General features: G+C 46.0%; 1 protein-coding gene across 1 annotated transcript in view; it reads right to left on the bottom strand.

The window, feature by feature from the left end:
• Positions 1 to 15,271, bottom strand: part of ANTXR1 (ANTXR cell adhesion molecule 1) — a 172,643-nt gene that overhangs the window by 125,821 nt on the left and 31,551 nt on the right. Inside the window, exons 4-6 of the mRNA XM_080932612.1 lie at positions 3,244 to 3,325; positions 2,534 to 2,567; positions 1,329 to 1,408 (exon numbers count right to left, since the gene is read on the bottom strand). Coding sequence (XP_080788738.1) covers positions 1,329 to 1,408; positions 2,534 to 2,567; positions 3,244 to 3,325 — 196 coding nt within the window. The remainder of the gene's footprint in view (positions 1 to 1,328; positions 1,409 to 2,533; positions 2,568 to 3,243; positions 3,326 to 15,271) is intronic.

The raw sequence follows: 15,271 nt of genomic DNA, 5'->3' as shown, positions 1-15,271 counted from the left end.
AGGAAACAAGGAAAGCATTTCATGACAGAGCCAAGTAACGCTGCCTTGCTCTCTTGTGTGTCTCTACAATGCAGCCAGTACAAGCTTAGAATGAGCAAACACACTACTTCACATTTGGGGATGGAGTTCAGTTCCAACTAAACAGTGGTCAAAAGTCCCAGGGAACTGTAATGGTGCCATTAATGTCTTCCGGTACCTGCCCTACCCCCATTTCATATCTTTACTCTTCTGTTTTTTTTTTTTTTTTTTTTTTTCTTTTCTTCTGTGAATTTCTACCTGGGTCTGAGAGAGCCCATGTCTGTAATGAGACTTCAATACATCTGTGTTCTCATTCACTGGGATATATAGGCCACCTACCAGTGACCATATCTCTGAGAAAAAAAAATGACCTCTCTCTATGTCCAAACAGTCATCAACTGCCAGTAGTTCCTCGGTGAGGGGGTGAGGCCTTGGGAGACCCTCCTCTTGGTAATGTTTTGAGTATAAGGAAAAGGCAGCGAGAGAGCTGGAGAGATGGCTCAGCAGTTAAGGTCCTTCAGAGGATCCCGGGTTGGTTCCCAGCACCCACATTGGATGACTCAGAACCAACTGGGATTCCAGCTCCGAACGAAGCCTTTGGTCTCTGAGGGCTCCCCCACTCACATGGTAGCTCACAACCATCCGTAATTCTATTTCAGAGGTGGGGAGGCATCTGGAACCCTCTTTGGACTGCTACAGGCACCAAAGTGCAATACATGTATGTGGGCAAGATACTCACACAGACAATAAACAAATACTTTAGTAAAATCTTTAAAATACAGTGGGAAAAAAACCCTTAGAAAAGGAAAGGGAAGGGGAAGGAAGCACAGACTAGAGACTTTCACCCAGTGTTTGTGCAGCTCGGATTCCTGCACTGGTTCTTATGCCTCACAGAAGGCTCCCTCCCTCCATCTCTCTCTTTCTCTCTCTCCCTCCCTTCCTCACACCCTCCCCCCCCCATTGCTTTAGAAGAAAATAGGAGGGAAAAGAATTGGTTTCAACACTTTTTGTTTAAAATGCGTATATGACATTTTTAACCTGCTAAAGTAATACCTCCTTCAATTAAAGGTACAGTAGACCTTTTCTGAAAATAGGAAATAGTTTTCCATGTGTAAGACATGAAAATTGACTTTAAAAGTGAATTATTGTGATTATTTTTACATCTGAAACACTTTCATTCAGGTTTTTATTCCCCCCCCCCCCAAGAACAACTTGTTTTGCCTGAATACCGGGCGGGGTCTCACACACACCAGGCACACACCACACACTCTAGCTCCAAGCTGCACTGACACCCAATGGCTGCTACTCACCTCCCTCTCTGAGTAGAAGAAGAGGTCCTCATGCAGCTCCCCATCTGTCAGCGCAATGATGACACTCGCTGTCCTGTATCCTGCTCGAGACAGCAAAGACCCCGTCACTCATCCCGAACCGCTAGGAATACCCTACTCACTCCTGAGATTTTTATCTCTTTATGAGCCCAGTCACTGAAAATAAATATGGTGACAATCAGTCTCGTTTTTTTTTTTGGGGGGGGGGTGAAAGCAACTTCAGCATGAAGAAAGCTCAGACCTCCGGGTTTCCCAGCCTGGTCTCAACAGGTAGGCTAGCCTGATCATCCAGCTGCTGAACCAGCCCGTCACTGCCAACAGCTCCAGTGACGGTCAGCAGGCCTGGGGCACATTCCACACTTGGTCTGTACTGGTCTTCCTCGAATGCCATACCTGACCACAAATACCACAACTTGGACAACAATCTGCCAAGATGTAATACTTGTCAGGATTTGTAAGCTGACCAGAAGTGTCACAGCTGTTGGAAAAACTACTGGAATGCTTCCAATATTATTTAGACTTCCAGTAACAGTACTTAAAATCGATTTCACTCAGCAAGGCTGGGGCCTCCTATCTGTTGCAGTTTAATTGCAATCAAGTGGGAAGTGGTGCTAGGAGGAAAGTCCCCATAGTTATAAGGAATCTCATTGACTAGTGTGACATATTGAGATTGTTCTCCATGAGGGAGACTAATAAAAACTGAAATGGTTACAACTATTATATTTCTCCTTCAAAGGCATTATTGAACATACTTTATGCATTTATATTTAAGGGAACTTTAAGCCACTATCAGATCTTGATCTAAATATCAGGTCCAACCACAGAGCTCAGAGAGAGACAAGATAATTAAATCCAACACAAAACTCCAAGCCCTTCCTAACCCAGCCAAGTATTTATAAACTTAATGAATTCACCATGCAAAATGATTTCTGGGAATTGCAGACTGTAGCCATATTGAGGTCTTAATTGTTTTTTTATATAAAATTTCCTGGCATGGCATGCTAGAATTTGGCTTGATATAAGCCGTCTTCCCAGGTATCCTCTTGTATACTTTCTTCGTGATAAAATGAATGTATGGGATTTCTGGGCCATGTCACACATGCTCTTTGAAATGTACATATCCTCTTTCAGAAGCAAACAGTACGATATGAGACACCTCATAATGTAGCTTTATGCCACTATCTTACCTTGACTGTTCTCATAGTAAATCTGCTCACTGGCCTGGAAAACACACAAAGATGCCATTAGACCATGAGCTACACCGCACCGCTGCTTTCAGCCCAGTAGTATGCACGTAGGCCTGAGGGTTTCACATGCAGCCAGGGCTGTCTTGAGTTTTTAATGTGACTTGCCCAGGTCTCACTCCACATGCCAGAGCTGATATCCAGGTAAAGTGGCTCTCACAGCTAAGTCAGCTAATTGCTGGCACGGGTGGAGATCTTTTACAGAGTCTTGAGAAGATTTCCCTTAATGCAATGAAATTCCACCTTAGACATTGAGGCTGGCAGCCATGAAGATCACTTTGGGGACCAAGGGGACTTGTGTGTGCCATCTAAGCACTGGCAATGAACTCTTTGTGAGCGTCAGTTAAGGAGAGACAGTCATTCCCTTCTTTCTTTTGAATGCAGTCATCGGTGAGCGTACGGGGCAGACTGTGTCCTCTTCCCCTAATGCACAGGTTTTATAGCACTGGGCAGACTGTGCCCTCTTCCCCTAATGCACAGGTTTTATAGCTCTGGGCAGACTGTGCCCTCTTCCCCTAATGCACAGGTTTTATAGCTCTGGGCAGACTGTGCCCTCTTCCCCTAATGCACAGGTTTTATAGCACTGGTTATCCTTACAGGGACCTCCCAGCACCATGCTTTATACTTGAGAGTTTAAAACTGTCTGAAATTACCCTCTCAAATCCTTCATGCATGTAAGTGTCTCCTCCTGGCAGAACTTTCTGGAGCTCTTCTAGGCCTTGTCGGATCTGTTCTCTGAAACCCAAAAGTATCGTGTTAGCCTCGTGGGAGTATTTTTCTTCTTGCTGTTGACAACCATATGCACCAGTTTGCTTTCCACGAATACACAGTATTCCTCCGACAGTTCCCCAGAACCACCTGAGGGAAGTCTTCCTGTTGCGTTTTACACCAGGTTCAACCACGGCTGGAGTAGGCTGGATTAGATTCCAACGATGTGAGGAACCTTTCACAGTTACCTCCATTTGCTTTTAACATTTTCTTTGGTAACAGGGACCAAGCTTGCTCTCTACACTGGAAGTGAACCTTAAAATGTCCCCGCTCCTAATGGGACACACAGTCAGGCTTTGCTGAGAACAGGATGCATTCCAGCTCTTCCACAACTAAGGACACCAAAACACAAAAAGCCCAGGGAACCTGTTCAAGGCCTCACAACTAGCCAGTGGCGAGGGTGGGGTTTGACCCTAAAAGTCCTACTATGAGCTTGCACTGATAAGCTTTTTTTTTTTTTTTTGAATGGATGATCTAATGAATGAAACACTACCTGTTCATCCCGGTAATCGTTTGGGTAGAAATTCTAATGAGAAAACATTAATCCTGCATGAAAGTTGAGGTGGCAAGAGGCCTGGGTGGGGCTGAGGAGGGTAGATCAGCAGGCTGTTGGAACTTTTTAGTGGCATGCTGAAAGGGGCTGGCACGGGTGCTTCTTGTTGCTGCTCTTGGGCTGCTACTCAAAGCTGTGTCAATCAAACTTCAGGAAAGGTGCAGACAATCATCAAAACATACCACTCTTACCTCTGCTCGAGACCCCCCATAAGAAGTTATTGTACCTGAGGTACCCCCCACCCCCGGTGGCTTTGCTATAACTACAGGTGTGACTGCTGCCTTCCTGTCCTCACCGTTCACTAGCCTGTCTCCACTGCCCCTGCCTCAGTTTCGTTGGTCTTCTTGGGTTCCTGGCTATGACCTGCATCATCAACCCTGACCAGTTCCTGATTCAGGCCTGTTTAGGCCTCTGCTATGTCTTATGACTAGAACATAACAGGCGTCCAGCAAAGTCTGGTGAAGTGGATGTGGGAGAGGATCGGGTATCACCTCTGTCAGTGATCTCTTGGAAGAGAGGAGCCTCGCTTGGGCCGTGTAGAGGAAGGTCAGGCTGCAGTGGGCCTGCTCAGCAGCCCTAGGACAGGTGTGGGCCCTTGTGGTGAGTGGAATAATTCTTTGTGCTGTATCCTCCAATATTTCAGCATCCCCACAAAAGGAGAAATTTCAACTGTGTTGTTTGGTTGTTCGAGGAGAAAGAAGAAAATAACCCGTGCTTTAGTGAAAGAGGATAAGAATGGTAGCCCCAATGGGAAGGTCCCCCAATGGGATGGGGCAGGTACCAGAGGCCACCTGGCAGAGCTCTGTCCTGTGGATGGGCAGTTCATGCGTTCCCAGAAACAGTCAGGAAACGAAGAGTCTGTTCCTGAGCATACTGAGATAGCATCCTCAGGGTCCTTCAAAGAGCTGGGAGGAGGGGCCGCCGTGGGGAAGAAGACTATTCTGAAAATTAGATTGGGTGTTGGAAGTAAATATGCAATCCTAAAATACACAAACAGAAAACATACTGGGAGCCTAAAAATGAGCCTGAGGTACGGGGGGAATGTTGGGGCACCACAGTACTTGACCTCAAGCTATACTACAGAGCCATAGTGGTAAATACAGACAGGTAGACCAACGGAATACAGTAGAAGATCCAGAAATAAACCCTCACTGTTAAAACCGCCTGATTCTTGGCTGTGTAAAAATCAAACAAAGACAAAAGAACAAATAAATATTGAAGGGGCTGGAGAACTGTTTCATTGATTAATAAGTGTTTAGAGTTTGGTTCTTAACACTGATTACAGGCAGTTCACAGTCACTTATAACTTCAGCTTATGAGAATCTAATGCCCTCTTCTGGCCTCTGAGGACACCTGCATTCATGTGCTGTGCATGCACACACACACACACACACACACACACACAATTAAAAATAAAATAAGTCTTTAAAATTACACTGAAAACCAAAGACCATTTCGTCACAAACGATGCTGGGAAATGCATCCACACATAGAAGGGCGACATTTGAACCTCATCTCTGCCAGGTATGCAAACCCCAAATGGGTAACTGCCTCACTTATAATACCCAAAACTCTAGAATAAGAGGCAAGAACCACATATTAGCATATAAACAAGTCAATGGGCTCCGGCATCTCAGGAAATAAGAACTGGCTAATGGGGTTACATCAAACTAAAAACTGCTACAGCAGAGGAAACAACTAAGAAAAGAGATAGCCTAACAGGAGAAGACGTTGGCCAGGGAGTCACCTGACAGGAGATTGATATCTAGAATCTGAAAAAAAAAAAAAAAAAGCAGTAGTCCAATGAACAAACAGGCAAATGAGCTTCAAACTAAGAACTACTCAAGGCCAAGACATCCAGGAGGCAATGTCAACGCCCTAGGCCGTCGGGAGATTCCATCTCACTAAGAAAATGACAAATGACAGCCAGTCTGTGGGGAAAGAGGTGCCCTTCTCCACTGCTGCAGGACTTTAACCAGTAAAGCCACTGTGAAAATTGGTACAGTTTCTCACTCAACTCAAAAGCTATTCCACATCCGGGTGACGCTTGAAGGGGTCCAGTCACTGTACCACTGGGATCCGGGCACAGCCAAGCTTAAGGCTGTGCTGTTCCTGACCTCCAGGAGAGCAAACCAGATGTCAGCCGAGAGATGGATGTGCAAGGAAGATGTGAGCAAACACATAAAGAGCAGATGTCATGATCAAGAAAAAGAACAGAAAGAGAAAAGGTAATGTAAGGGGGGTAAGCCAGGCCGAGAAAGAAAGATGCCCCGCGTTTGCCCCTGTGTGGAAGGTGAAGGAGAACACAGAACGCTGAAGGGCAAAGGGGCTCTTAGGGCTGTGGGAGGGGCGACGGGGGAGTGGGAAGGTCAGAGAGCACACCAGAGGGGATAGATGGCTAAGATGTGTTACACACAAGTAAGAAAATATCAGGATGGAACTCGGTTTTTGAAACTTAATGAATGCTGATGGAAAAGTAAACAGGGTCTTTTTCTTTGGTTCAGGCCAGTGAAGTCTGAAATATTCTTGGTAGCACTAAACCCAGAATATTATGTTAACACCGAGCTTAAAAAAGAAAGCTTTAAAAAAAGCATGTTGGGAATATGGAGAAGGTTCCTTGGCAGGTTTTCCTTCTGCCGAATAAAGTATGGGAACCGGGATGTTTTCTTCTAAGCCTATTTCTTTTCCTTTACAAAGGTTTTCCTGAGCTAGTGTTGTTAGTACTCCTCTTCCTCCATCCCTCCCTCTCTCCATCCCTCCCTCCCTCCTTCCCTCCCTCCCTCCTTCCCTCCCTCCCTCCTTCCCTCCTTCCCTCCCTCTCTCCATCCCTCCCTCCCTCCTTCCTTCCCTCCCTCCCTCCCTCCCTCCCTCCCTCTTTCCTTCCCTCCCTCCCTCCTTCCCTCCCTCCCTCCTTCCCTCCCTCCCTCCTTCCCTCCCTCCCTCCTTCCCTCCCTCCCTCCTTCCCTCTCTCTCTCCTTCCCTCCCTCCCTCTCTCCTTCCCTCCCTCCCTCCTTCCCTCCCTCCCTCCATCCTTCCCTCTCTCCTTCCCTCCCTCCCTCCTTCCTTCCCTCTCTCCCTCCTTCCTTCCCTCTCTCCCTCCTTCCTTCCCTCCCTCCTTCCCTCTCTCCCTCCTTCCCTCCCTCCTTCCTTCCCTCCCTCCCTCCCTCCTTTCCTCCCTCCCTCCTTCCCTCCCTCCCTCCTTCCCTCCCTTCTTGCTTCCCTCCCTCCCTCCCTCCCTCCCTTCTTCCTCCCTTCCTTCCCTTGTCTCTAGAATCTTCCCTGATCCACCAGTTTCTTAATTGGTCTCATGCTTTGTGGCCTATCTGCACCCTCCCTGCCCCTTTTCTAAGTTCTTCACAGTCTCTAGATGTCTGTAAAGAGAGGGTAGCCCAGGGAATTGTGGGTCTGTTCTGACACAAGGTCACCAATTGCTCAAGGGTGAGTCCTCATGTTATCTTAGAAACCAGAGGAGTGGGGAGAAGGGCCTTTCATAGGGTGATAACTTCTCTGGAAATTCAGTTGTGGGTGCAACATTAACTTCCTGGGAAACAAGTAGCCGGGAATCCTACACAAGAGGCTGTTATGAAAACGTCCCGTTTTCTTTGGTGGTTTCTCCATCTGCCAGCGTTCCTTCTTCAGGAGCTGGGGATTTTCAGGCCACACATAGTGCATTCCTTTTGCAACACATAACACTTAATGGTGTAGATGGATGAGTCCAGCTTCCACGCATCATCCATATGCCGCTACACTATTCTCTAGCAAATCCACGCAGCAGCAGAGTGGATCTGTGGGGTAATGGGTGGGAAGAGTCAGTCACACTACCCTGTGGAGTTGATGGCTGTCTGGGGTCATAGTCATACTGTGGCGTTTTGATGATGCCTGCCGACGAAAGCGCTGAAGGAACAGCACAGGTGAGCAGACCAAGAGGCATGTCCCACGTGTCCACTGGGAACTCCTCCTCGGGGTTATGCAGCATCTGTTTATTTTCGCTGTTCTGTAAAAATGACCTCCACCACCTAGAGATAATCCAACATGAGCTCGGGACTGAGAGTGTCGAAGCCCCCTGTGAAGGGGCGTTGGTGGATCTGGACTTTTCTCAAATGCCTTAGAGCTGTTGGCTCTGGGGCCTCGAGGTACACACTAACCACACATGACTCTCTTATACCCAGCACTTCCAGGTAGCCTGTGGCTGCACCATGACAAACGGACCCACACAGGACTGCTGTTACTTTAGCACCATCGCGTTCTAGAACGAGAGGTGGCAATTTGCTTATAACCCACATCGAGGCTTCTCTGGGCTTCTATCTAGGCTTGGATGAGACGATGAAAGATGAGGCTCTTGCTCCAGTCTCTTTCGGAGTGGATTTCTAGAAAAGACAGTGCTCCTTGGTCTGCTCTTACCTCTACAGCAAGATCCCCCTTTCCATTCCTGACAGTACCTGTAACGTATATTTCCTCTTCACTTTCATAAACCATTACAGCTCATTCTTCTAAAATTCTCAGCTCAGAATTAGCTCTCGATTCTTTTCCCACTTAATTTGAGTTTGGCAGACTTCATAAACAGAGAACGTCTCTAGTTATTGCTGTTCAGTCCTTTCCACTTCTCTTCAGAGGTAGCTTTGCTGTTTCCTAGCTCCTTCCACACCCTGGCCCTAGCTGTCTCCCACATACTGATTCTTGGGTTTTCATTGTGGCAACACTGGCTAACTTCCTTCTGCTGTTTTCTTTATCTGTAGATCACCTTTGACATAATCTTTGGTCTTTGCCTAGTAAACAGTTTTTATTTCGGAGTCTACATTAACTGTGTAACATTAACATTAATCTCAACTTTTGGGATTAATGTTCACACAATGCATATTTTCTCTTCCTTCCCTTAGCCTATTGCTATTGTTTATTTCACTTTTTTTTTTTTTACGAGTCACATGGAACTGTTTGTAGAAAGCTGCTCTAACGATGCCCCCACCTCCCGGTCCCCCTGTTCTCCTGTTTTTGCCCTTGGCTCTATGATTTGCTTTAGCCTGGAAGACATCAGTAAACACAATACGCAAGGCTCGGCACTCTGGTTTTCCATCTTGAAGTGCTGTAGCCTTGGAGGACAGCTTGTGGTCTCTCCGCCTCTGAGGATGTCCCAGCTTCTGGGTGAATTTTTTGTTTGTTTGTTTTCCTACCTAAAGTTATTTGAGAAGAGTTGCCTCCAGTGCCTCAGTTGAAAAGAAGCCTCCTTTCAAACTGCCTGGAGGCAAGTCTGTAGCGCTTTTTTTTTTTTTTTAAATTAATGATTGACGTCAGAAAGGCCAGCCCACTCTGGAGGATGCTACTCCTGGGGCGTGTGGTTCAGAGGGATCTAAGAAAGCAGACAGAGCAAGAAGTCTCTGCTTTCACTTCTATGGGTCTCTGTTTCCCCTTCCTTGAGATCCTGCTGTGACTTCCCACAGTGGTACAGCACTCCTCCCCAAGTTGCTTTTGGTCATTGTGTTTTATTACTGCAATGGAACTAAGACAGAGATTGAATACCTTTGGTCCAGGGAGTAGCACTATATGGAGCTGTGGCCCTGGAGTAGGTGTGTGACTGTGGGTGTGGGCTTTAAGACACTCTTCCTAGCTACCTAGAAGCTAGTCTTCTGTTTGACTTTGGAACAAGAGGTGAAACTCTCAGCTCCTCCTGCACCATGCCTGCCTGGATGCTGCCATGCTTCTGCCTTGATAATGGACTGAACTTCTGAACCTGTAAGCCAACCCCAATTAAATGTTGTCCTTATAAGAATTATTTGGTCATGGTGTCTGTTCACAGCAGTAAAGCCCTAACCAAGAGAGATGTATTACTGTTTATAACTGAGGCACATCCTTATTGCTTGGAACACCTTTTCTATTGGGCACTTTCGAATTCACCATCCTTTCCAAATTAATGCCCCGTGAGTAAGGCCATAACTTTCTATGTGCCAAGAAAACACTAGCTTCATCTTTTTCTTTCTTCTTTTATTTTTATTTTTATTTTTTGTCTTCACAATTCACTATAAACTTATTCTGTCTTAGATCTTTTCTTTGGAGTATTCAGATTGCCAATACCACCATCCCTGTCCACTGGGGCCACAGTAAATAAAACAAGAACTAACTTAACAAAAGCAAGATGGTCTCACTAAAGCCATCTCATGACCAAGACAGCACTAGTGAGACAGATGATCGATGGGTAATGCCACGCAGTGCAGACACACTGGGTAAACAATGTCCCTTGGGGGCAAGATAGAGGGCTGATGTCAGACTTCATTACAGCACTGAGAAATGAACACAATTTAAAACCTACAAACTGTTTCTAGAATTTTCTACTCTGCAGTGAAGGTTGTGGTTCTCTACCAGACACAGCTCGTATCTGCCCACGTTCTGTAGCAAGGCTGAGATGGAGGGAGTAGGTATGCTAGATCTATACTGGATAACCCAACACGGAAGGCACATGTGGGCAGGAAGCATTTGCAAAGACTGAATTAGAGGACAGTACCAAGATGTCAAAGGAATGTGGGGCACTGAGAACGCAGATCTCAGTGGGAGTTAAACTCACATACCACTTTTGAAGATCAGCTAGAAATGCCATCTGTACACCCTGACTGAGCAGCCTTCACACTCACCCCTCCCTCATCACAGAGCACAGAAAGTCCCTCTGCCCAGTGCAGCCCTCATCAGGAGAAAAGAAAGCCCTCGAATGCTCCCTGTAGCTTTGTACACAACAGGAAAAGAGAGAAGCTGACTGACCACAAAGAAGGTGGCAGATGAACGCCTTGGTGGTGCACCTCACACCAAAACATGGAGGTGACCTGGTTGATTAAGTGCTTGCTACATAAGTAAAGGGGACCCTGAATTTGAGAATTCAGGACACGAGTTCTCCAGGACACAAGAAAAAAAATCTGGGCATGGTAGTGTATGCTTGTAATCCAAATGTTAGGCAGGTGGGGGCAGATGTGTCATTGTGGCTTATCAGCTAGAGTTCCAGATACCAGTGAAAGGCTCTGCAAGGTTGATGTCTGGTCTCCATACACATGTGTATCTAGATTACCACCCCCCACAAACACATATATAAACACACGTGCACATAAGTACACACATTTACTTGTTATTTGATAAGTAGTTCAAGATGAATGCATGTTGTTTCTGAGGATATAAAAGTATACACATCCACAGAGACGATAAACTCCAAAGTCAAGGCAACAATTCTTTCTGTGGAAGGAGACAGAGACCGTGTCTTCAGGAAGCATCTCCTGTGACATTCCATTTTGCAAGCCCGGTGGTACAGAACTGGTATTCATGTGTTCAGGATCCTGTTCTCTATGCAACCATTTAAATGCAGGCTGGGAAGAGCGGCAGAGGGGGAACCTGGGGTTTGTGCTCAGGGCCTGGTGGAGGTAGGCCTGAATGCAAGGTTCACCGCTTCCTCTCAGTGCAGCAAGTGTCACTGCCTGATTCACCAGGATTGTTCCGGGAGTGGGGTGGTAGGGCAGAGAGATTCCCTAACTGAGCTTCCTTCCCTCCCTGGTATGAGAAAGTATCCACAGCTGGGCAGGCCAGCGACACAATGTATCACACAATGTATCAGACATCCAACTGTGGGAGATTTGGGAGGCAGCCTCTGACTACACTGACGGGGTCTTCTTTTCTCCCGAGGACATCAGAAACATTCCTGTCCACTTTTGCCCTTTTTGTATCTACTACAGGAGGGACAAAGTCGCATTTTCCGAGGACCTGGAATGTATCTGACTCTCTGATAGGCATCTTCCATACATTAATCCAGAGCAGCTTTTTAGCTGCACCCTGTGGTGGGCACAGAAGAAATCAGTCACTGGGAAGCCCACATTAGAGTCACATCAATGGGGCTCTGTGTTGCAGTAAATATTATAACAAAGGCTTCACCTTTAATCAGCCCCGAGGTCTCACTCCACAGATACCGCTCTAGTGTGGAGTTGAACACACTGACTCTGTCACTCAGTCCATAAACTGCCTTCTCCATGATGTTCCCTTCCCAGGCGGTTCACTCTGCCCTTCCTGTGGCTTCTGTCCCAGGTGGATAGGACCACCCCGGCATGTTCCTCCACCACCCGGCACAAACATGACTCCAAAGCCTGGTAGCTTAACAAGTAGGTTTATATATTAAATTCTCAATCCACAAACCCTCTACACAATAAGCCTACAACGAATGGACAAAGATACAAACTGTCCTTCTACATGAGATAAAAAGAGCCATAGAAACCCTTAGAAATAATAATAATAACCTCATCAAGCTAGAGATGCGCCAAGAGAAACATAAACATCTGCCTCCATCTTTGTTCCTCCCAGACTCTCCTCCTCCTCTCCTTCTCTTCCGTTTTCCTAGACCTTTCCCCACCTACCTCTCCACTGTCCAATCATGTATCACCTTAACATCAACCCACCGCTCTGGGCAGTCATTCTCCTGATTTCATTTGCAGTAGCCAAATTTGGTGCATATCAGAACATTGTAGCCAAAGACATGGGGGGATATACCACTTTTCTCCCTGAAGTATAGTTTTCAAATTTTTGAAAAACCACTCACAATAACTTTTGTATGAATGCAAACATTGGCACATTACATTTTTAGATTAAAAAAAAAACATAGAAGAAGTGTCTTGCTTTTGACAGTGTCTTGCTATATCCAGGACAACTTGCAGTTCAAGAAGGAAAGTGATTTTACTTTCTCTCCTTCACAGACTGATATCAGAGGGAGAGCAGGGAACACTGGTTCACAGGGCCTGTAAAAGCATGTCTCTGGATCTTTCTCGGGACTCTGTGGTGCACTGTGTCCATTCAGCATTACTGTGACCCAGGCTGGGAGACTGTAGACAAGCGTGCTGTGTATTCTTCTTGGGAAGAACTCTTGAAAAAACATCAGGCAAGGAAACAACAGCCTTTAGCTTGCCTTATGCTGAAGAAGTATATTCCGCCTAAATCGCCTCTGTGCAGGGATAAACCTGCCAATGTTCAATGCTGCAGGAAAAAAGAATGAGCCAGGGAGACCCAGAACTCACTATGGATTTGCTGTTGGACGCTCTATAATGATGTGAGGTGGAGATTGTAGGGGAGGATTTAGGGTGGCCCTTAGCTGTTGATCAAAACTCCTAGCAACAACCACAATAGTTAACCCTGTTCACTGAGCAGTAAAGATACCTCTGCACCATGAATCCTCCCAGCATTTAAAAGGCAGAGACAAAGAGGCATATTCAAGTTCTTCCAAACCCCCTTTATTTTAAAATTTAGAGAGGGATTTAGACTCCTATTTCTCAGGAATAGCAACTTGGAATCATTGTACTTCAAAACCAAGAGATTCTCCCAAAGCATGGTAAAGTCAGCTGAAGTACCTGAGAGGGACATAGAGGGGTCTAGATTTCCATTTTCGGTGCAAGCTGGACATTCTTGGAGCCCCTTCTGCTTGCTGAAGCAAGACCATCGGGCTACCCTTATGCCTCCACGTGGTTCAGTGATGCAGCTCTTCCCTCTGCGAGGACCACTGAGCTCTCAGGGCCATGGTTAAATGTGTGAGTAAAGGCTTTTGGGACACTGAGTAATTCCTTTTCTTAAACAGAATATTAAGTTGTGGGAAACTCTCAAGTATATTCATTAAGCTCAGGAACACAAGGTCTGTGCTTCCTGGGCTCCAATCCAGGTTCTCACAGTTGTGCAGCAGGGTAGCCATGAGTCATCTCTGCCTTGTTATCCCCATCTATAACCTAGTATAATAAAGAATGCCGTTCTAATGAGCCGCAACAGGTAATCACTATTGTCCCTTATAATAAATGAAGAAACTAGTCTATTTACTGGTACTCAGTAAACCCTTATTAAGGAATATATGTAAGGAACCCCTATATATTTATATGTATACACATATGTAGCTCCATGTGAGCATCTCACATGTAACAGACCAGAGGGAAGTACCCAGTAGAGGCAGGTAGACCAAGAAGGCTGTATGTGGTACAGAAAAAAATAACTGAGTTAGAAACCTAAAGTTTGCGGATAAAATCTGGTGCTGAGCACATGGACGAATCAGCACAAACAACATGGTCCTTCTGGGAATCCCTTTCCTCATTATTAAAACGAGGCCATCGGGTTGAGAAAGATATGATAACCCTTTGGCCCATGGCTGTTTTGCTAGGCTTATGTGTTTTAATCTTGTAAAGTTTGGAAGAAAAGTGAAATTTCCAGTCAAGAACAGTCCTTTGAGGGGGCACACCTAACTCTCAGGGCCTTCCCAAAGCATCACAGATGGGGCTGACCTATCAGGATAGAGATTTCACTGCCCGAAGTTCAGTGAGATGATGTTACACTCTAATCTGAGAGTCTCTGCACAAATCAGAGCCACTGCCATGGAGGAGACAAATGTGACATCCCAGGTCTCAGGAGAACAGTTTGAGCTTCAGGAGGGGAATGATCCTAACCCTGCCACCCGATGAGGAAGAGGAGTCCTAATCCATCTGTTCAGCGGTGGGCCATGAGAGAGATTCACCTCAGTCACCCAGTGGTGGGTCAGGAGACAGGATCCACCCAGTAGTGTGTGGAGGAGGAGCCTGACTCAGTGTGACCTGGCACCTGCATCAGGAATCACTTCTTACTTCCTCTGGAGTGACTTCAGGGTCTCCTCAAGAGGGAGGGTATGTGAGTCTAAAGACATTAGTTCTGTATTTCACACCTTTCTTTCAGATAGAAATAAAATTTAAGAACATACAAAACAGAAGTGTTGATAAATTTAAGAAATAACCATTAAGTAACTGGGAAAGTTAGAACTAATATGATCATTTAAATGATGCTGGTAGTGGGGACAACTCTACGGGGCTGGGGATGTGGCTAAGTGATAGAGCACTTAGCTTGCTTGTCCAAGTCCTGGGTCCCACCCCTAATACCCAAGAGAAGGAGAGAGAGGGGAGTGGGGCGGGAGGGAGGGAGGGACAGGGAAAGAGAGGGAAGAGACAGGGAGAGGGGAGAGAGAGAGAGAGAGAGAGAGAGAGAGAGAGAGAGAGAGAGAGAGAGAGAGAGAGAGAAAGAAACAGAGAGAGAAACAAAGAGAGAAAAACAGAGAGAAACAGAGAGAGAGAAACAGAGAGAAAGAAACAGAGAAAGAAAAACAGAGAAAGAGAAACAGAGAGAGAGAAACAGAGAAAGAGAAACAGAGAGAAGGGGGGAGGAAGAGAGGGAGGGAGAGAGAGAAGAAAAAATTCTATAAAATCAGTATTTTATCCCCCAGACATATTTCTTAAGTTAGTTCTGGACTCACAGGGTGAACTACTGATTATCTATGTAGACATCCCACAGATGCCCCTCCAAGCATATCATGCTGTGTAATAGAAGCTCTCAGGCTCCAAACACCAAAC

This window comes from Micromys minutus, assembly GCF_963924665.1.
Source record: "Micromys minutus genome assembly, chromosome: 18".
Taxonomy (NCBI): Eukaryota; Metazoa; Chordata; class Mammalia; order Rodentia; family Muridae; genus Micromys; species Micromys minutus.
Note: the sequence above shows the minus strand (reverse complement) of the source record. Positions and strands in the feature narration are given on the sequence as shown.